At 36.6% G+C, this 22,858-nt stretch overlaps 2 protein-coding genes across 5 annotated transcripts; both read left to right on the plus strand.

Moving 5' to 3' along the window:
- Window positions 1-4: 4 nt before the first annotated feature.
- On the plus strand, window positions 5-13,814 carry matk (megakaryocyte-associated tyrosine kinase). 4 transcript variants are annotated; one of them, XM_077533363.1, is made up of 15 exons: window positions 5-148; window positions 218-258; window positions 650-793; window positions 884-999; window positions 1,364-1,583; window positions 1,894-1,987; window positions 2,052-2,117; window positions 2,269-2,368; window positions 2,500-2,584; window positions 2,762-2,835; window positions 3,585-3,789; window positions 4,373-4,459; window positions 5,760-5,988; window positions 12,566-12,678; window positions 13,787-13,814. In XM_077533363.1, the coding sequence occupies exons 2-13, from the start codon at window positions 250-252 to the stop codon at window positions 5,973-5,975; spliced, it is 1,416 nt and encodes a 471-aa protein (XP_077389489.1). In that variant the 5' UTR covers window positions 5-148; window positions 218-249; the 3' UTR covers window positions 5,976-5,988; window positions 12,566-12,678; window positions 13,787-13,814. The 4 variants fall into 4 exon arrangements, with proteins under 4 accessions (XP_077389489.1, XP_077389492.1, XP_077389488.1 ...); XM_077533366.1 differs by having other exon boundaries at window positions 678-793; XM_077533362.1 differs by having other exon boundaries at window positions 115-258.
- rx1 (retinal homeobox gene 1) lies at window positions 12,531-22,604 on the plus strand. Its single transcript, XM_077533369.1, has 4 exons — window positions 12,531-12,678; window positions 13,787-14,112; window positions 19,727-19,971; window positions 21,108-22,604. Exons 2-4 carry the CDS (start codon window positions 13,815-13,817, stop codon window positions 21,567-21,569), a joined length of 1,005 nt encoding a protein of 334 aa, XP_077389495.1. The 5' UTR covers window positions 12,531-12,678; window positions 13,787-13,814; the 3' UTR covers window positions 21,570-22,604.
- Window positions 22,605-22,858: the final 254 nt, after the last annotated feature.

A 22,858-nucleotide genomic window follows, 5' to 3' on the forward strand; every position in this document is an offset into this window, starting at 1 on the left:
GTCATATGCCAGGAGAGAAATATTGAGGAAGTGTTGTGACAAAGAAACTGGAATGCGTCTTTGGTCAGTAACTCCTCTCCCGGCAGAATGAAATGACGTGCGGCTAAGCATTTTATTATTTTATTCCTGAACAAGCTGGCTGTGTCAGGTAAGAAAACAGAAGATCTTCAAAAATCGCTTTCTGCCTTTTACTGATATTTTTTTTTTTTTCCCCCAGGTGTTCAAATTTCCAAACCTTCTGACCTGCTCATGGCAAAGGTAGGTACTTATTTTTATTTAAATGCTATGAACAAAATATCCAATTCAAGAGCATTGGCACAATTGTGAATAGATTTGAAAAAGTAAAAAGTTAATATTTTTAACTCTAGTAATTCTACCTGCTTATTTACATATTTACTGTGACCACCTAACAGCTTGTACAAGCAGTTCCCCCCCCCCCCCCCCCCCCCCCCACCACCACCACACATTAAGGCTCCTTTGCACTGATTGTTATACTCTTCTAGCAATGGAGCTATGTGACTTTTTTTGAAACATTTTTATTCCAATTTGTGACATCATTAGAACCATGTCAACATGTTTGTAAATGTATTTAGTTATGGTAATACCACATGCAAATCTGTAGTACAAACATCATCTCACAACAATTTAGGAATCAACACTTCTGCTCAATAACTTAGAGATGAGCTGGACCACCGGTACGCAATGTGTTGCCAAGGGAGACCACAGGAAGCCCAAACCGGGAGAGCTGTTGTACCACAAAGGAGACATACTCACTATTGTTGCCATGACTACGGTAAAAAAAAGCACTGTATTGAACTTCTCAAGCTGTCAGCCTAGACTCCAGTAATGAGCCTTAACTGGTAGCATTGATATTTTCTTTTAGAGTAAGAGATGCTACAAAGCCAAACACAACTCCACCGGAGAAGAGGGGATCATAAATGGCGCCGACGTGCGGGAAAGAGAAGCTCTGCGTGTGGATCCAAGCCTCAGCCTCATGCCGTACGTAAGCTTCGTCTTTTCACGGGAGTTTTGACTTGACACTGTGGTCTCACATCAGTAGGATGCAGCTGACGTAGTGGCACTTATTTCTCACAGACGCCCTCGTAAAGAGTCATGATCGTAACTTCCTGTATTGTTAAATGTTAAAAGTTGACCTTTCACAGTTGGAACAAAACTCTGAGTAGATTGAGAGAGGATGAATTAAAATGTACTGGCTTTTTCTAGACACTAAAAATCATAGGCTAGGGTTTCAAGTCACATGACCTGCTTACGTCAAGTCATGACTTGATTATGATCTGTTTCAAATATCCACAAAAACTTCAGGCTTGGGAACTAACGTGCCGTCTCGCCTGTCGTCCATCAGATGGTTCCACGGGAAGATCTCGGGCCTAGAGGCGGGCCGCAAGCTGCAGCCGGCTCAGGACGGCCTGTTCCTGGTGCGAGAGTCAATCCGGCACCCTGGCGACTATGTGCTGTGTGTCAGCGTCTGCGGTGACGTCATCCATTACCGAGTGATGTATCAGGACAACAAGCTGACCATTGACAACAAGCAGTACTTCTACAACCTCATTGATATGATAGAGGTACAGTAGTTGTTTTATTTATTTTTTTGTATGTATGCTATTTTTATTTTTACTCTGCTGTATTTTTTTTTTTTTTTGCATTACACTACAGAAAGAAAATTATTCTATTGAGGTTTGCATCTCAAAATCTTGCAGGAAGAACAACATGACCCAGTAATATTATTTTACCATATTAAGCAATAGGACCTATTTATAACCCCGAAATGAGGAACACAAAACAATGGAACCAAAAGAGGAATAATACAACGTGATTTTCATGTGGTACACATGGATGGTCACCCTTTGACAGTGTTCATTTCCCTCTTTGCAGTTCTACTCACAAAACAAGGGCGCCCTCGCTCAAACTCTACTGAAGCCGAAACCAAAACACGGAGCTAAGTCTGCTGAGATGGAGCTGACGAAAGGTGGGAATGAGAAATTTGTCTTTTTCAAGTCATCACTGATCGTATAAGCGTCTCCACTTTGTAGCTGGATGGCTGTTGGACATCAGTGTACTGAAACTGGGACACATCATCGGAGAGGGGGAGTTTGGTGGTGAGCGTTTTGCAGATTTTCTTGACATCAAATGCAGATAAAGGCATTTATAATCTCTTTATACGGCTTCATTTTTCCACTTTTAAGTGCTAATCCAGCTAGTTTCCAATCACTAAGAGTAAATATTACTACATTTGACCGTGTCCTCCAGCTGTGTTCGAAGGCGAATATTTGGGCCAGAGGGTGGCGATAAAGACCATTAAGTGTGATGTCACAGCTCAGGCCTTCCTGCAGGAGACCACAGTGATGACGTGAGTCTAATCTGGAGACGTCCATTTCTGTTTCAATTCTCAATGTGATCATACTAAATTCCCAGCAGCACATCCATCAACACATGGAACTTTAATTGTTTCAACTTGCCTGTTTGATTGACTCCTTCCAGGAAGCTACAACATAAAAACTTGGTGCGCTTGCTGGGTGTCATCCTGCACAAAGGTCTTCTCATTGTCACAGAGCTCATGACTAAGGTATGTCGCATACCTGCATGTACAATAACAGCACTTAAAAAACTCAAATAATTTATCTGTGTAAAAGGGGTTGATCATTCTAGTTGTGATCAATAATTGTCATAATGCTAACTGAAAACCGCCTATAGATCCATCCTAATGTTATAATTATCTGACTTGAGTGTACTTGTGTCGCAGGGAAATCTGGAAAACCTCCTCAGGACACGAGGACGTTCACTCGTTAGCCCCGTGAACCTTCTTCGCTTTGCACTGTAAGTTTTAGATTGTGTGTGCTAGTGTTAATTTGGTTAACGAAAACTAAATAAAAATATTTTCATCATCACACATTTTTCACCGGACGAAAACTAGACTAGATTAGACTAAAACTCCATTAATAAACAATAATTGGGACAAAATCAATATGCATTTCCTTCGACTAATAAAGACGAGATGAAAATTTAGCTCACTTAATAAAGACGGGACTAAAATGTATGGACATTTTAGTTCACGAACAAAGACGAGATGAAAATTAATGATTTTTGTAAAATCATGTCTCTGCTAACCTGTTACTAACATTATTTCAAATCTGCAGCTACCGAGTGCATTAATGCAACAGCTATAGGCTAACGTTCAAACAATGTTAATCTGACCGCTAACTAATGCTAGCTAACTTACTAGCTTATAGCTGTAATTGTGTGTCAAGCTGTTTTAAATCAAAAAGATGATATAAAATTGTATGTGAAGAAGTTTTAGATTAGATGGAACTACAAATTATCAGTTTCTGTTGACTAAAATTAGACAAATGAAATTGTTTTCTTGGACTAAAATAATGACTGAAATGATCGACTAAAAGGGGACAAAAAAAACGGATGAGGTTGACTAACTATGATAAAAACTAGCAAGTGTTATTGAAATTTCAAAATGGCTGATGAAATCAAAACTAGTGTGTGCCTAAACAGGCGGCTTTTCAAAGTCTTTCAATGAATATGCTAATCGGAGTCACTTGTGTGCACGTCGACAGCGACGTGTGTGAGGGGATGGAGTACCTGGAATCCAAGAAGCTGGTCCACAGAGACCTGGCGGCTCGCAACATCCTGGTCTCTGACGACGACGTGGCCAAGGTCAGCGACTTTGGGCTGACAAGGGCGGCCTCGAGGGTGGCGGATAACCAACGTGCCAAACTGCCTGTCCGCTGGAGTGCCCCTGAAGCGCTGCTGACGAAAGAGGTTGCTGAGTACAGGATTTTGAAATGCATAGTCATACTAGTAAATAGATTCAATACAAGAGCTGCGTGAAAGTTGTACTACTTCGATCTGAGAAGTGTTTTTATTAATTTGACCTTTTTAGGTCGGTTACAAGGGCAATCATGCAATACAGTGGTGTCCATAGTCTCTTTATAATTTAGCAAATAAACAAGAGCAAATAAATAGATATACACTAGTATTTTTTTTCTCTTATTTAATACACCTTCTATATGGTCACCATTGATTTCACGAAGCTTGCATCCCTTTAGTCAACACTGTCCCTGTTTCCATATTTTAGGGTTTATTTAAACAGATGAATTAGGTAGCTGAAATGCACAAACTCATTTTAATTTTGAACCATATTATATTGCTATTGCAATATATGTTTTAAATTGTACTTACATTGGTACGTCAATACTGTTCTGACAACTAAATATGAGCGTTATCTTTACAAAGGCAAAATTATGCACACGTTTATTATATTGATTCTAAAGATTGGGTATTGTATTTTTATATGCAGCATTTAATGCATTTTTATGTTTCCTATATTTTCTCCGTTATGCAGAAATACTCCACAAAGTCCGATGTTTGGAGTTATGGCGTTCTTCTCTGGGAAATCTTCTCCTATGGTCGACAACCATACCCAAAGATGGTATGAAACCTCAATGTAATAAATGCAATATGTAGATTTTAATATATATACACATTTGTTAGCTGAATGGATGATTAGTGACATTATTTCTCAAGACTACTGATAGTGTAATGACTATAAAAGTAAATACTAGGCAAAGGTCCCGGAAGGACATCAACAATACACTGTTAACCCGAATAAGTTAGCAGAACAAAAGAAAAAGGGTGAACTAATCGGTTGCTATTTTTCATAATCAGACAAATTATTATTAATTTATTTAAACTTTATTTAACCAGGTAAGGAAACAGAACAGATGATCATCTACAATGTCAACTGCAGACAGACTAAAATAAGGCTAAAAATAAAATTTACAAATTAACAAGTAAAATAAATTATCAAACATATACACAAAACATAAAACAAAGCATAAAATAATACATATATTAAGTTTTATTTTTAGTATGTATTGTATAAAATTCATTTATTTGTAAATATTACCTATTTTGAAACAATAGAAAGAAGACTTTAAGTTATCCATACCCAAAAATTAGTATAGTTCAATTAAAAAAAAATTAGTAACAAATACAAATTATTCATAAAAGCATTACAAAGTTACATCATCTACAAAAAGTTGTTAGTAGTAGTTTCTATGAAACGTTTGAGTATTGTGTACTAGGGATGTAACGATATCCAAACATCACGATACGCTATTATCACGATATGAAGCTCATGATATGATAATTATAATATTGTGGGGAGGTTGGCGATATTAAAAAAAATAAATAAATACATAAAAAAATAAAATAAAAAAAAGGTCACAATATTGTAAAAAAAACAAAAAAACTCACGCTAAAAAAACAAAGTAAAAAAAATATTGTACTTTTGTACATAACAGCACCTACAATCTCTAACATTTAATATTATACTATATATAATATTAATAACTCGGTTCACAACTTAAGCATATTACGTTCCCCTTCATCTGACCATTAGGGTGAATTTTAAACACAGAAAGGCCAAAACATCCCTTATGAAAATTAAACTGCACTGTCTAAAAGACTAGCCACCAGAGGGTGCTAAAACTGCACAAATGGAAATCAACCTACTTTTAATATCGTGACATGATGACGACGATATATTGTGCCAGTTGTAATATCTCAATATCACGATATTGCTATTATCGTTACAGCCCTATTGTGTACTTAATCTATTTGATTATTTTGAATGTTCTGGTTTACGGTTTATTGCATTTAGAACACAAATACCGCACTGTATATCTAATTGAAATATCGTTCCTCTCTGCGTGTTATGGATGCCTCAGTCTTTGAAGGAGGTGACGGAGCGAGTGGAAGGTGGCTATCGAATGGAGGCACCAGTGGACTGTCCCCCCGCCGTTTACTCCCTCATGACCATTTGCTGGGCCAAGGAGCCTCGCAGAAGGCCCACTTTCCACAAAATGAGGGGGAAACTTGAACAAGAGATGGCTAAACGCAGCCCTGGTTATGAGGCAAAACGCCAAGATGGAGTCGGGCACTGATCCGGAAGTGGAGGTGGATATCCCACTCTGTTTAAATTGTAAATAAATTGAATCTGTCAGTCTTGATAACCTACTACAGTATCTGTGTATGTATGCTGGGACTTAAATGCATGTGACGCCCGCTCCCATGTAACGAAATGTTATTTTGCTGCTGGCCAACAAGCAATTTCACTTGAAGTCCCTTTTGCTGGATTGTTGTCACAGTGGATGAGCGCATTGAGGAGATTGAAGTCGGTGTAAGCTCAGTATTTGTCTCTGTCCCGCGAGACGCAAACCCAAATTGAGGCTTGATCCTCATCACCCAATGAACCAGCGTCCTGGAGCATTGCTACAATCTGCTCCGTGTTTTTTTTTTTTTTTTTTTTTTTTTTTTTTCTTTCTTCCTCGAGGCCCATAATGGGATGAGCTGCAATTTTCCACACAAGGATTTACTATAAAACCAAATGTAAAAAAAAAAATAATTATGATGATAATAATAATAGAAGATTTGATGGGGTTGTGTGAAGGATTTACTTTTGCTGGCTGTGTACTGGTGTGTTTTTGTGTCACAGGACAAACTGGTGCTTTTATCCCATTGGCCATATGTTAATGGGGCATCTAATACCTTCTAAGGTGGGCTTTCTGTTTAACTCTGACAGACAACAAGCTGTCTAATGACCATCAAGTGACAGACGGCAACGGAATCTTTTCACTGGTCTTCATGCTAAATCTTCATCGCTTAAATTTATATTGATTGAATTCAATTTGACTTAATTTAAAGTTCCTTTAATGCCACAAAAAAAATGTAATGCACGATTACTTACTAGGAAAGACTGAACTGGGGTAATTTCAGTCAATGCAGCAGACACGTCCATGTCAAAATTTAGCAGCAATAAATTTAGTAATAATTTGTGGAGACTGGGGTCAAGTTGCATATTACAATTTTAAAAATGTACATAATTTTACAAGTTACTTAATGTTAAATTAGATGACTCTTAATATGAAAAGAAAAATGCACTGAGCTGTCACCAATGTCTTACAAATGCAGTTGTGCCATATAGTGGCAGAAAAATTACCTCAACGCAAATCAATACCACTCATTTTTTTTAGGTACATCTTTTTAATTAATTTTAACTCAATTTTATGAATTATTATGACATTTCTGTATCAATGACTAAAAGATGCAGCCATATTTCTATTTAACATTTTCCCCCAATTTTGTTAACAAGAGTATGAAAAATTTGAAAAACTTTTTTTTATTGTACAATTAATTTTGGTTTAATTATTGAAGTTATGCGATTAATTGAAAATAAATATAAATAAAATAAAAAAATAAAAATTAGAATAAAAAAAAATTATAAGCCTCATACCCCGAGCTATTTATTATGAAACATTGCATTTATTAAATTTCACAATTTCAAATCCACATAAGCACTTATTGTTATTCTCCACCACTTCCTTTCATGGAGTCATTTTGATCATTAGAGTGGAGCAGTTGCATAGATTACCTGTCAACTAACCGCAATCCCGCTAAGAACTGTATGTTTAGCCCACAACGCGTTTAGTAATTAGGTCGTGCTCTGTGTCGCTGAATATATTGGGGATTGGTTCAATTTCTAATCAAAAGTGCTTGGTAAAACCTTTGCAATTCATTCATGTATCACAATTGGCAGTCTGGATGGCTAATAGTGTTTTATATACAAAAAATAATTTTATTTAAAAAATAAAAAAAAACATTGTAATAATAAATGCATAAAAATGATTAAATACAATACTGTAAATAATTAAATAGCCACCAAGGTCAAAAGGTTAAGGATGCCTGATTCAAATGTGCATTTAAGCGACAAGTCTCTGCTGGTTTTTTGTTGGTTAGTAGTCCATGTTAAAAGCACTAGTGAATCACATGACCATCACCTTCGCTACCTCACTCTTCCCTCCACTTCCTTCATCCACCCCCCCCCCCCCCCCCCTCTCCCCACAGCCTGTCTGTGCTCCACTCGGGGTAAGCTGACACTGCGCATTTACACGTTAGCTGCTTTTACCTTTAATAGGATCAGGGCGACTTAGGTTGTCATTTGATAAAACCAAGCAGCTTGAAAACTACACTGCTGGCCCCTTAGCCAATTTATGCACAGGATAACGGGCAAACAGTGGAACAGTAGAAGGACAAAGATTTGTAAGCGCAAAATTGGAACGGGATAATCGCCGCAATCTTGTTGTGACTGAGGGAGTCCAAGTTTTACTTGCAAACATTATGCTACCTTCCTTACTAGTGAATGGAAACATAATTTTTTAGCTATCATCTGGAAGACTTTTTGTTGAAAAAAATGTGAAATTTAAAGGGAAGATGGTGGTAAAGAGACTGATGGGTTTTGTGATATATAGTTTTGTCTGTGAAAAGTGAAATTTCAAAATGAGCAGCAGCAGTTTGACTGATTGTGAACTATTCTTCTGCTTCAAGTTTACTGTAAAACTTAACATAAATTAAAAAAAAAAATATATATATATATCGTACACCTGTTTATTTATTTATTTATTTTTGCTAGCTTAGTGCTAGCACACGAGGCAGAAGGCCATAGACCGAAGGAAACTAGCAGGACCGGACTGATTCATTCTTCTGCCTGAAGTTTGTTGTAAAACTTTAGCATAAACTTAAAAAAAAAAAAAAAAAAAAAAAAAAAAAAAAACATACACCTGTATTTAGCCAAACCACATGAGTTTGTCTTTTGAAAGTTTGCTAGCTTATTGCTAACATGCTATGCAAAAGGCCATAGACCAGCTAATGAAACTAGCAGGACTTCATTGGCCAATTTTAGCTCTTTTAAAATCTGCAAAAAATCAGCCTAATTTCTTTTGGGGTGGGGTGGAGTGGTGATTTTTGTGCAAAGTTTTTTTTTTTTTTTTTTTTTTTTTTTTTTTTAAATACAAATTAACACATTACAAAATACAGTTCCATCCACCCCAAAAAAGATTGGCTGATATTTGCCAAGTTTTAAGGTTCCAAAAAAGAAGTTATTTTATTCATTAATCAGCCTTTTAAAAAATAAAAATAAAATCCATATCAGTCAGTCAGCAGTAGCAGTCTAGCAGACTCCTAGCAGTATCAATAGCAGATGCTAGCAGCTAGCATCAATATTGTGGTGTAATATCCTGATAAGGAACATCCATCCATTTGAAAATAACACTTGACAGACAATGGAACCACACTCAAATTATATATTTTTAAAAATGTTCCCATCCCAATAAAAGAAAACAAAAAAGTCAATCAAGAAAATTTTGTCTGTGCTTGAACTTACTGTGCCTTTGGTGTAGCAAACTAATCTCTAATGGGGTTAATGAAAAGTACATCATACACAGGAGGATGCATTTAACTCACTTGTTGGCGTAACACAATAAAGGCAATCACCGTCTTTCTCACTTGGCACCAGCAACAGTTTTTAGTGTAACATTTGTCCATCCGAGTAACCACAAGAGACTCTCAAGTAAATGTTCTCTCTTTAACTTTATCTTTAGATTTGTTTGAGGTCACAGGAAATCTCTTTAGTGTCTTTAGAGTCATGGCTGATTTCTAGGACACTAAGCTGGCATCAGCTTCTTCAACTCTGTGTCCTCCCCTTGGTTAAAGCAGTCACTTTTGTACTTGTCTACAAAGCGTACGCATGCGCACACACATGATCAGGCTGTCTGGCTTGCATATTATCGTCAATGGACCCCATGGAAATGTATAATGCCTTTACTGGTAATTTCAGTTTTCCATGCTGGTAGTGTGTGCTCAATTCTCCCTCTGTGACAATGTGACTCTGAATGGTTGTCCATATTTTTGGTGAAGGTCAGCTGTGGTGAACTTCAACTCTCCCATGACCTTGAACAGGATTAGGATAGATGTGTGAATGTTTAATATCTAATATGTGTAATATTTTGTAACATCATTTAACTCATTTGCTCCCAGCCATTTTCACAGGAGCAATCCCGTTTGCTCCCGGCTGTTTTACTGGATTTTGACTGATTTTGCAAGGCCCACAGAGTATTGTGTTCTATTCCTATAAAAGCATGGAACCTATCAAAAGAGAGATTAAAGTCTCTTCTTTCATCAGGAAAAAAAATATATATATTTCTGTTTCCATTTTGCAGCAATTATCATTAGAATGTAGCTAAGTTTAATCAATGTTCACAAATCTATTTGGAATTGTGAGTAATTGATTTTTTCAACATGGCCCTGGTTGCTCTCTTATACTCTGCTGCCACCTGCTGGCCGTTTGTGTTATAACTACCATCTCTGCAACCGTTCTTTGCAGTTGAGAGGCTGCATCAAAGCCTTCTGTGTGCTCTAGCAATAAAAAAATAAAAAAATGCTGGCCATAGTCATTGGCTGTTTTTTATTCCACAACCCATTGACCAGGCAGCGCTGCACTTAGACGTTGCACTGCCCATTGATTGAAAAAAAAACAAAAAAAAACAAAACATAGTTGACATAATTTAAAGTTTATGGGGGCATACATTGTGATTTTACTAATCGTTATTAAACGTTTTTGGCGGTCAAAGAGTTAATCACGTAAGGGTCCGCAGAGATCTTGTGTAGACTTATTGCATTTTAGGGTCTAGAGACTAAGATACATATACTGTACTACTACATACTACTACTTATACTAAGGTACTACAATAACCATGGTAATTGGTTTCTGTTTTTCTATATACCATAAAAACACGTATTTTATCAGGAAAAAATACATTGTAAACCCAACTACAGTATTTCAACACCAACACAGGCTGGTGCAGTCTGAATCGAGCCTTATTGCATGAACTGATGAAGTAGGAGCTCGGCACGTCTGTCTGAATAGACGTTAAATACCGTACGTTACTGAACAGCTGACGTAGAAAATACAGTCATCCAGATTGAAACTTGAAAAGCTCTCAGGTCGACTGCTTTAAGATTACCGGCTCTTCTCCGGGGTTTAAACTAAATATGGCGAAGCTGCCCTGAGCCACTATACTGCCCAAATTGGGAACCTCTTGGAAAGAGAGGGAACACAGTTGACACAATTTAACAGTGATGCTAACTCTTATGTGTATTTTTTTTAACATTTATTTGTAACAGTCATTGCAGTGTTCCAAAAATGTTGGTTTGTTTTTTGTTGAATAATTTAAAAGTAATTCTATCGACATAAGTGAGGAATTTTGTGTTATATGTGTTTTGCAGTACCACATTTGTATAGTGTAATGCTTGTGTACCAGCAAATCGCTTATAATGTGTTGAGACCAGGGTTATTTTAGTTAACTAAAACTAACGTATAAACTAAACCTATAATTCAAAAAATAATTTTGTTGCCGAAATAAAACGAAAATGCTTTGTAAAAAACGATAACCAACTGAAACTACATTTTATGTTGACAAAACTAACTAAAACCTACTTATTATCGCAAAAATGGCCTTCGTTTTAGTCTTTGCATGAGTCCATGGGGATGATTTTAAATGTGATTTCAAGTTGATTTATTTTGATATGAACCGGAATATGGACGTTTGAAAGTGTGGCACACAGAAGTGACGTCATCTAGCAGCAGCCAATAGAAAACCACCTTCAGATGACATTGCTCCCATATTGTTCTTTAAATGAATACTTGACTCAATGAGCCATTTTCAGCAGTAAAAAGTTCATATTTTGTCTAGAATTAATGTGGTGACTTCATTATTTTTCATGTACAATTAATACCTTTAAAAAAGTATTTTTTCTACTTGCTGTCGACTGAAGATGACATCACCTGAGGAAGTAGGTAACGACCAATCAGTTTGCTGAAAGCAGGTGAACCATGATTGGTTGTTACCTACTTCCTCAGCACAGGTGATGTCATCATCAAAAAAAATAGTTTTTAAAGGTATTAATCATACATGAAAAATAATGAAGTTATCAAATTAATTCTGGACAAAATATTACCTTTTCAATGAGTCAAGTATCCCTTTAAAAATTGCTCACAAGTAATACACTTGTTTGTTTGTTTTTTAAACTAAAACTAATACTGAAACTAAAAATAACTAAAATTAACTAATACAAACTAACATAACCACCCTGAAAATAATAAAAACTAACTACATTTAAAAAAACAAAACTCAAAACGAAATAAAAACTAACGAAAATGAAAATTCCAAAACTATAATAACCCTGGTTGTGACTCAAGTGTTCTAATGTCAAAGTTTCTTTTCCCTGGCCGTTTAACACAATGAGGTCCGGTGGTGCCGAGTGAAAACTTTCGGCGCGTCTTTTTTCCCAACGACAAAGAATTTCTCCAAAGAAAGTCTTGAGCCGGGCTTCATTAGGCGAGGCCTCCTCCCGTGGCCGTGAATGAAATTGACATTTAATACAATTAGTTGAGCAGAAAACAGCTGCCAATCACTCTTAAAGGGGAAGGACTCCAATTAATAAACCCTCGTGGTAATCCCCTTGTTTCACCTCCCACCATCCTTGTCCACCTATCCCTCTCGTCTCCTCCCGCCTCTCGTTTACTCTCCTCGCCGCAGTGCACGCTGGCTGAACTCCACTGCCAAAAACTTTTTTTTACTAGTACGAGCGTTTGGCTGCGCTGTTTTGCATGTTATACTTTCTTTTTTTTTTTCTTAAGGGATGCAAGGTGAACAAAGGCTGCGGAGTGAGAGCGTACAGTGGATCCCGGAGGAGTGAATGTGGAGGAGAAGAGGATCAGTAATTGAGCAACTCGTTTACTTGTAACAGCAGGTAATGGGCTTGGACTACTTTTTTTTTTTTCTTATGCGAGTTCATGAAGGCTTCTTAAGTTTTACTGAGCATACATAAGAGAAGTAAATGGCATTAGATTGATTATTAATTAAGTATACTTCCATTCTTATCACTTATTTAGTTGATAAATGTATTTTACTAACTGGCATATGATGATTTTACAATAACGATATATCGTTTTTGCTCTTTAACTGTATTCCGATGTATCTATGTACTGTACAAGCAGACCACTGGGAGGCATAATTTTTTAAATGACAAAAATAGTCATATTAAAATGTGTTTGAAGATTAAAATTGAAGAATAAAAAAAAAAATCAATAATAAAGTATGTAAAGCAAACAGAAGACTAGCATAATGTTTATTAGATGTATAAAAATACATAAAATTTCTGAATTAATTTCTGTTCAAATATATACACAATTGGGCAAAAAAACATTGATTTAAAATGTGTAAATGCAAATGAAATACTGAGTTTATCAATGTGTAAAAATCTTTTAAATTAATACAATTCAAATTTGTACAGTATATTTGTTTTAAAAAGTTATAGCAAGTATGTAAAATAAAAGTTTAAATATAGTTTAAATTGATAAGTTGCAGAAGGAAAACTATCATTCAGTCTTTCTCTGATGGCAACACCTTGAAAAAGACATTATATATATATATATATATATATATATATATATATATATATATATATATATATATATATATATATATATATATATATATATATATATATATATATATACAGTATATATGAATAAAATAATTATTTTTTAAAAGTTATATTAATAAAGTCAAATATAGTTTAATAGTTTTGTGGGGCATTCACTATATCAAGTTTTATCAGATTGTGGAATTGGATGGAATTCTGGCTGGTGCAGGTCCGATTCACAAGCTAAAAGTCAACAGTGAGGGTTTGCGTCGAAACTTTGAAAGTCGAGGGGATAGACTTTAGGACCCCCCGCCACAGCGCCCAGCTAAGCGGGTTTAGACGCACGTCAGGCTTCCTCCGAGGTAACGAGGTGATCTCTGACCTCCTGTTTGCGCGGCGTCGCTCAATTAGGCCTCCTCCCCTCTGGCCGCAGGAGCCGCTGAGGGGCCCCACACGCTCGGATGCATTTATCACTGGATACCGTGAGCATGGTGGACGACGGCTGCCTCTCGCCCAGCAACTTCCACGACCTGGCCAAAGGCGGAGGCGTCACCGTGGGGGGCCACGTCCACAGCATCGACGTCATACTTGGATTCAGTAAAGACCAGGATTCGATGCTCGGCCCCGCCGGGGTCCCGGGGCCTCAGAAGGTGGGCGTCGAGGGCTTGGCGGATTCCGGGAAGCAGCATGAGTCCCACCCGTCCTACAGCGGCCATCTTGGTACCCTTCAAGATGATAGCTCGGAGCACCAGTATCAAGGTGAGTGGAACGGATAGGACACTTACTGAGATGGGAACTCAGTCAGTCTTTAGATTCAAAGTCCAAATGTGGATCTGGCACATAATAAGCTGAGGAACCATATTTGGGAACACGAGCGAAAACGGGACCCCACACACCTCACCTTATGGCAGTAAATCCATGTGATTTCGATCAGCCAATCAGTGAAGGAGCTAATGAGAATCATTAAAAACTCAATATAATACTAGAAAAAATCATCTTGTTGTACCGTATCATCATGAAGTAATGATATTGAATTTTAAAACAAATTTTAAAAAATTAGTGTTTAGTTTGTTCTGTGAACATGCTCATAACTCAAAACACTCATATATCAAATCATCTTTTCCTACTGGAGGGAAATGCCATTAGTCGGTTAAAAAAAAAATTGTTGTAATGTGTATTTTAATTGGAAAAAAAATCATATTGTACTTTATGAAAACTTAGAGTGATGTAAGTCAAGTCATCTTTATTTATATAGCGCTTTCAAACAGCCTTAGCTGTCAAATAGAATGAAATAGTTTTTTGCTACACTGCATCAATTAAATGGACATATGTGCTGATTTTTTCTGGTGTTCCCGCAACTCATTGAACTTGTAAGTGTGACACTAGTAGTTGTTCTTCGCAGAGGATAAAGGCCATATGACAGCACATATATTCAGCATTTTGACCAATATCAGCATAGGCTTTAAAAAACAACAACAATCTGACGTCCAATAAAAGATCAATTGAAAACTATTAACTTCAAGGAAGTATTTATTTAAATTTTCAGTTAACTTTGTAAGAGATAGTGACCCTCAGAGTACCCTAAACTTGTAAACTTTAACTATCTTGTAAATTGGAAATGTTAAATAAACATGCGTAAAATATTTTGACAAAGAGTTGACGTTTTTATATATATTTTTTATTTTGATGTGACTATTTTCCCTTTTAGTAAAAGTGAATCTCAGCTCCAAATATCAGTTATCTGCCATCTTGACTACTAATAATCAGTAACGACCCTGAAAAAACATTGTACTATTCGATAATGTTGTCTGTCTATATGTGTTGCTGCACCATTGGTGTTCAATCCGTTGCTGAAAGGGATATTAGCACCACAATGCTGATAAAGAAAAACATAGAAGCTATTTAGCATTAGCATTGAGCTAGCTGACTGAACGTTATGTGGTTGTATTAAATACACAGGACACAGCATTTGTTGAAACTTGAAGCCTCCTTTCGAAGAGTTATGCACTATTTGCTCAACTGCTGTTAGATGTGAACCTAACACTTTTTTTTTTAACCAAGGGAGGCTTTAAAATTCACTGATTAATTGTAAAAATACATTTAAAAAAAAAAATCTTCAATTCATGTCAGCAGTGTTGACACTGTAGCCTATTTCAAATCAACAACATGTTTCGCCGCACTGTCGTGTCCAACGTGTTGCGTGAAATGAGCTGTGTAGGCTGAGATTGGGAGATAAATCACAGAACAAGATGGTGCTGGGGGTTTATGACCCCAAATCCCAATCCCATCTCCTTGTGGAATTCCCCCCTAATCTTCTCCAGTGCGCAGATTAGAATGCACGGGCCTTGGTTTAGTTGTCGCCATTATGTTATGTCGATGTTTACAGTAATCTGAAGCTTTCTTCACGTTTGACAGGTGGTTGATGACGTTGTGGCACAGACATGACAAATATTAATTTCCATGAATTTGGTTGCAATACATGTATATGAAGAATGATCAGGATTCTATTTCAATCTTATCCACACATACACGAGTGTTTTTAAATGTTTTTCCTCAATATATAAAATTTATAAAATGTAACTGTAAGGTCATTTTAGCCAATCAGAAGCTTGAATAAAGTCATTTCCGTAAAAGGTAACAACAGTGGTAAATGTGACATTCTTTGGTATTTACGTATAATAAATGGTTAAAATCCCACTCCAATCCTGTGGGTGGCAGTAATTTGCTTTATTTTCACTCAACTGATGCATTATCTTAATCGGCTGGTTCACTACCCCACTTGGCCCCAATGCAAGCAGACTGTAACATAATTAACTCCTCGATCCCTTTATCTATCAAGACAGAGTGCCACTGAAAATTAATGTGTAATCATGTAGTATTTTTTACTTTGAAATACAACTTGTGGAATAAACTAAACCACCAACAAACATCTATCAAAATATATCTAATTATCTATCTTTTAAAAGTCAACCAAAAAATAAAATCTTCTCTCATGAGGATATAAAAATTAGGGCTGTCAAACGATTATTTTTTTAATCAGATTAATCACATTAGAATGTTGATTAATCACTTAAAAAGACTTTTTTATCAACATTTTTTGCCCACCAAATTTAAAGAGCACCTGTTATGTGTGTGTTTTTTTTTGTCCACATTTAATGTTGAGTACATCTTCAAAAAATTTGATCCATTGCACGCTCTCATCCTCTTTTTTTTTCTAATCAGTTAATTACTTGTACAAGTTAAAATGGGGAAAAATTACCCAAATAGTTTGTGGCAGCAGAGTATAAGAGATCAACCAGGGCCATGTTAAAACAAGCTGATTTCCCCACAATTCTAAGCAGATTTGTGAATAATGATGAAACTTAGCTATATTCTTATGCTAATTGCTGCAAAACGGAAAAAGATATAAATATAACACTTCAGTGACAATGGCTGGGAGTGAATGAGTTAAATGCTTTGCGATTAATCTGCGTTAATACATGATTAATGCGATCATTTTTTGTGATTGATTAATTAATTAGTTAACGCTTTAATTTTGACAACACTAATAAAAAAATATAAATGAATAAATAAATAAATACATAACTTAAAGGGTGCACATAAATAAAAAAATACATGAGAATGCCCATCCAGAAGGTGACATCTCTCGATTGTATACAACTATCTTGTTATAATGTTGCACTCCAGACCTGTAGGTGGCAGTAATGTGCATTACAAAGTGGTAGCGAACTGCTGGACACAACAAGATTTTACATTGTAGCTCCATTTGATATAGCATAGAAAAATTTACAAATAAAATAACGTCTCATGAGGTTATAGCATCTTTGTGAAAAGTATTCCAAAAATGCTCTGTGACCCGAAATGCATCCTGCAACAGTAAATTTAAAACACCTCACGTAAAATGACACATTTTCAAAAATACTCCATGAGACCATTTGCCATGACTGTCCATCCACCGCTATGACATCACTCCTTTGTACAGTATGTAACTGTCCAGTGAAGTCAGGCCACTTCCCCTTGGATGAGCAACTTTTCCCAAGTTGGGTGTCATTCACCCCCGCCTGTCCCAGAACTCCCCACTTCCCCTCCCATGTGTGCTGGCTGCTAAACAGTGGGCAGCCTTCAGACTAGCGGCTGTGATGGGCTGACAGGCGCAAGAGCTGGGCGCTGAACCACACCCGACCTCGGGCCTTTGTCCCGGCCCGGCCTTTGTCATTGCTGCTTAATGAGAGCTCGATAAAGCGAGCTCCGCATCCAGCATTGTGGCCGCCCGCGCTCCAGCTCGCCACTTGAAAGAGGACCACGACCCCTCCTTTATGTGCCACCGGCGCGTCTCATTCACCGAAAACAAGCCGGCTGCTACATGGCCCGCTCGTTTGCTTTTTCCAAACAATGATGTCATGCAGGCTATGAAGTGAATGCAATCGGCAGTTCATTTATGACTTCTTGTCAACGGTCTCTGTCACAAGGCAGGTGTTCTCAACATTTCTTGTGCCAAGGCACATACATATTGAATTTTACGTTAGAAGTAGCAACGTGACAAGTGTCCGCCATCTTTGTAGAATTTCAGTTCACAGAAAATGATACAAAATGTTAGTTTAATTTTTTATTTATTTTTATTCTATCTGCATCTTTACTCAGATCCTAACCCAGCTTTTATCGATTCGTCCTTGGCTAATCAAAGTCACCGGAAGAAGTGACTGGGCAAATAAGACGATACCATCTTCATTCTGGCATGGGGGTCAAGACCTATATTGACATTCAAATATGATATTTTCTAAAATGTCAGGCCAAATGTGCCTGCAAAACCTACACCGAACCCATTTTTCTTTTACAGAAACATGCTATTCATGTCATGTTTGGATGTGGATACAGAGACCACACTCATCCAATATTTATACCACTAAAAACTTTAAAATTCAATGAATTGATGGAGTTTAACCGCCTTAAAATGGTGTATAAAACCCATCATGAAATGTTACCAATTAACATGCAAATAAAAAAAATTATTATAATAATAAATAAAAAAAATAAAAAAAAGGGAAAGTGAGTACAAAGGGGGATATTTTTTGCCAAACCTAAATATACAACAAAAGAAAAAGAACGATGTATTTCAAGTCAAGGTGTCAGTTTGTGGAACAATCTGGATTACAAAACTAAATCATCTCACTCTTATTTGTATTTTAAAAAAAAAACGTGTAAAAGCTCAATTATTGGAAAATATACACATTATAGCACAAGGTCATGCTGTTGAATCATTTTAATTGTTACCATGAAAGCATCTTGATTGCTTTGTCATTTATTGTGTTATTTGTTTTGTTTATTTGTTCACACTCAATCATCCAAGAGCACATACAATCTATGACTGGAGATTGTTGAATGAGTCAATTATTCAAGAGAAGCATTTATGTCTTAAGTCAATGAAACACCCACTGAATTGGGGCATATCTATTAAAGGAATGGCAACTTTTTAAGGAATGTAGTTTCATGCTTGACAGAGCTAATCACAGTAAACAAGGTTGTACTTTATAGTACGTTTTTATTCCAAAAGGAAAGCCAAAGAGGTTATAGGTCCATATAATAGTTCATTAGCTTCATTCAACCAGACATCAAAATAATTGTAATTTGCTTGCGATTTATACTCTTCAATCATGGTGAATATATTTCCAATGTAAGTTAATTCTGTTTCATAATCTTGCTATCCAGGCCACAGCATTTCATTTTTGTCAGTTTTACTTTCGGAGCAGATAAAGGGTGGAAACAAGTTTAATAACAAATCGGATTAGCAGTGTTTACGAGCCTCATTGAGGTTGAGAGGATTGACGGCTTCACTCATCTACAGTAGCTTAATGATGCATGTGTCCAACTCATGGCTGCTTGTCTGGAATGTGCCCGTCACATTCTTCGATTCTACTAGATGTGTTAACCTGCACAATCTAATAAGAGCCAATATGACAGCTGTGTCGTAAATACACAACAGATTACATTTTTGTCAATAATGTGATGAATACTTAGAGATGCACACATTCTATTTTGACTTGGAGGTTCTTGCATTTTTTTGTTATAAGTTCAAATCAAAGTTAAAAAGTTAACTAATTAATCGCAAAAGAAATTGTCGCATAACTTTGACTCATGATTAGCTTAACGCTAGCACATAATGGGACATGCCATTGAAAGGCTAAGAAACTAGCATTGATAGTGTGGTAGTGTAATTTTTGAATGAACATGTATTTGAAACATTTTGGGTGATGTTTTTTTTGGGGCGGGTCTTTCCGTTCATTGATTTTTTTGAGAATGGAGCGTGGTCACAGAAACATAATAAATCCCCCAAAACAAATCCGATGAAAGTCATTACGCTTGCGTGTTTGCTCAGATGCCGACCTGTTTAGCAACAAGTGCGAGGAGGAACTGAGGAAGAGCGTGGAGAGCGACGAGGGCAAGTCGCCCGAGCCGTGCAAGGACGATCAGCCCAAGAAGAAGCACCGACGCAACCGCACCACCTTCACCACCTACCAGCTGCACGAGCTGGAGCGTGCCTTCGAAAAGTCTCACTACCCGGACGTGTACAGCCGCGAGGAGCTGGCCATGAAGGTCAACCTCCCCGAAGTTCGAGTTCAGGTAGGACCGGCGTCCTCGATTCAAACTTGCGAACATCACATGGTCAAACGCAGAAAACAGGTGAGCCATGGCGTTCAATGTAATAAGTCCGGAAAAGTACAGAGACATGATTTTCCTTTTCGAGCCTGACATCGGTTCATGAAACCATGACTTGATTATTTTAATATCTCTTTCTCCGATAAATTCTTAAGAAAATATAATTTTTAAGGCCACTGTTTTTTGTATCTTACTGTTTTCTTGATATTTCCGGTGTTTATACATATTTATGAAAGACCTGACTTATTGCACTTTAAGACAATTCAGAATCATTTTAATTTATATTTGCAGTTATTGTATTAGATTTATGAATATATCAAAATTTTTATTTGGAATTTAATGTTTGTGGTGTTTTTTTTTTTTTTTTAATCGCGTTTTTATCATATCCTTGTTATTAAGTACTGATGTTCCAAAATTAATCAAGATTGGATTGAATTGAAGTGAATCGAAGGAAATTGAATCGAACTGAACTCCTGTGAATCGAAATTGAATCAACTGAGGAAATTAGAATCGATACGCAGCCCTATTCAGTTCTGAGTTTGGACTACAGCCATCAAACGATTCAATTTTTAAATCAGATTAATCACATCTTAGAATTTTGATTAATCACAATTAATCGCATAATTAAAAACGCTTTTTTTTTTTTTAATTAACATTTTTTTCCCCCGCCAAATTTAAAGAGCACCTGTTACGTGGTAATTCTTTCGACATTTAACATTTTTTTAAACACTGCACGGGAAAAAATAGTTTGACATGAACAAATATTCTGAATGTCATACGCAAACAATTTATTAAATGCTTTACTTTAATACATGTAATTGTGCTTATTGCTAAAACACAACCTGCTACCTTTAACGTAACCATCTGCTATCAAGAAAAAGGACAAAAAATTAATAGTGCGATTAATCTGCGTTAATAAATGATTAATGTGATCATTTTTGTTTGATTAATTAATTAGTTAACGCTTTAACTTTGACAGCACTAGTTTCAACAGATTGAAAAATAAATGTTACACATAAAGGCTGAAATCTGATTGGATGACAACGACTTTGAACATCCATGTGTACTACAAAATTAATAAATATGTCTTCACTCTCCAGGTGTGGTTTCAGAACCGAAGAGCGAAATGGCGGCGTCAGGAGAAAATGGACGCCAGCACCATGAAGCTCCACGACCCGCCGATGCTGTCCTTCAACCGAGCGGCGCCGGTCCACACCGCCATGGGACCCATGAGCAACTCCCTCCCCTTGGACCCGTGGCTGACCTCGCCCTTGTCCAGCGCCACGCCGGTCCACAGCATCCCGGGCTTCATGGGCCCGCCCGCCCAAGGCCTCCAGCCCAACTACCCCGGCCACGGCTTCCTCAACTCCAGCCCTCATCATCCGTCCATGGGGCAGGGAATGCAGAGTATGGCGCCGCCGCCGCCTTACCAGTGTCCGGCGCCGTACCCCGACAAGTTCCCGCTGGAGGACATGGACCAGCGCAGCTCGAGTATCGCTGCGCTGAGGATGAAAGCCAAGGAACACATCCAGTCCATGGATAAAACCTGGCTGCCCATGTGACTAACGCGGAGTGCTGACATGGTCACGTGATGGCAGGGACCTTACCCACAATGCAATGGGAAATGATTCAAAACGGAGGATTTAGGGACTTTCTTTTCACGTTTGTTATTTCTCTTTCTTTTTATACATCTGAAGGATACAGTGGATGACTGATCTGTTTTTAAACTTCACGTTTTGAATGCGCGGCCATATTTTCCATCTTCAGAAGTGAATCGAATCCAATCGTATAATGTACTTTCTGCTCTTTACCCCCTTTTGGTCCTTTAACCCTCAATTCTTTTTTCTTTTTTTTTCAAATTGAATCAAATTGCCAATTTGTTAATGAGATAATCAGAGTGTAAACCACAAAGGAGAGTTAGGTCCACACTGAGAAGAAGTTCTGTCAAAGAATTTGGATGCAAAAAAAAAAATCATGAAATGTGCTCAACTCTTGGGAAGTCACGATACCAAGTACCGATACCACTAGTACTTTTGATACATAGAATTTCCCCTCAAAAACAATGACAGGTCATTTTAAAGAAAGACTTTTTTTTATATCTCAATATAGCATTTTTCCTTCAAACTGCATGAAATTAATAGCAATTTTCACATTTCTAGTTCCTGATCTTAAATCGGCTACAAGAGAGCAGCCAATAGTGGCATCGGCTGCTTTCATGAGTACCGATACCTTGAAATAACCTGGTATCAATACTCATCCATCCCTACATTTTTTTCCCCTCGTAAGGTTAAGATTTTTAACTACATTTTTTTTTTTTTACATGATAACATTATTGATTTATTGGTCTAAATAACTTTATTCTCATGAGATTTTGTTTCCTCCAAAAAAAATAAAATGAAAAATTTGAATTCCCCTTACTTTTTTTTATGATTTATTTCCTCTAAAAAAATTCTCATAAGTTTTTTTTTTTTCTTGAAAAATAGTACTTTTATTCTCAATATAAAAAATTCATTCAACATATGCCCCTCTGTAAAATAATTTTCCTAATGGATTTATGACTTTTTATTAAAAATAAAACGTTTTTAACAATGGCTTTATTTTCCTAAAATTATAACTTTATGATTAGATTTAGGTATGTTTTATATATATATGTATATATATATATATATATATATATATATATATATATATATATATATATATATATATATATATTTCCCCCCCCATGAAAGATCCAACGTGATGTGATCCTTTCTCATAATACTACTAATGATTTTTTTTTTTTTTTAAGTACTTTTTCTAATATAAGACTTTTTGTTTCTTTTCAGTGTGCGCTGATACTCCCTTGTTG

The sequence above is a fragment of the Festucalex cinctus genome, chromosome 10 (genome assembly GCF_051991245.1).
Source record: "Festucalex cinctus isolate MCC-2025b chromosome 10, RoL_Fcin_1.0, whole genome shotgun sequence".
Classification (NCBI taxonomy): Eukaryota; Metazoa; Chordata; class Actinopteri; order Syngnathiformes; family Syngnathidae; genus Festucalex; species Festucalex cinctus.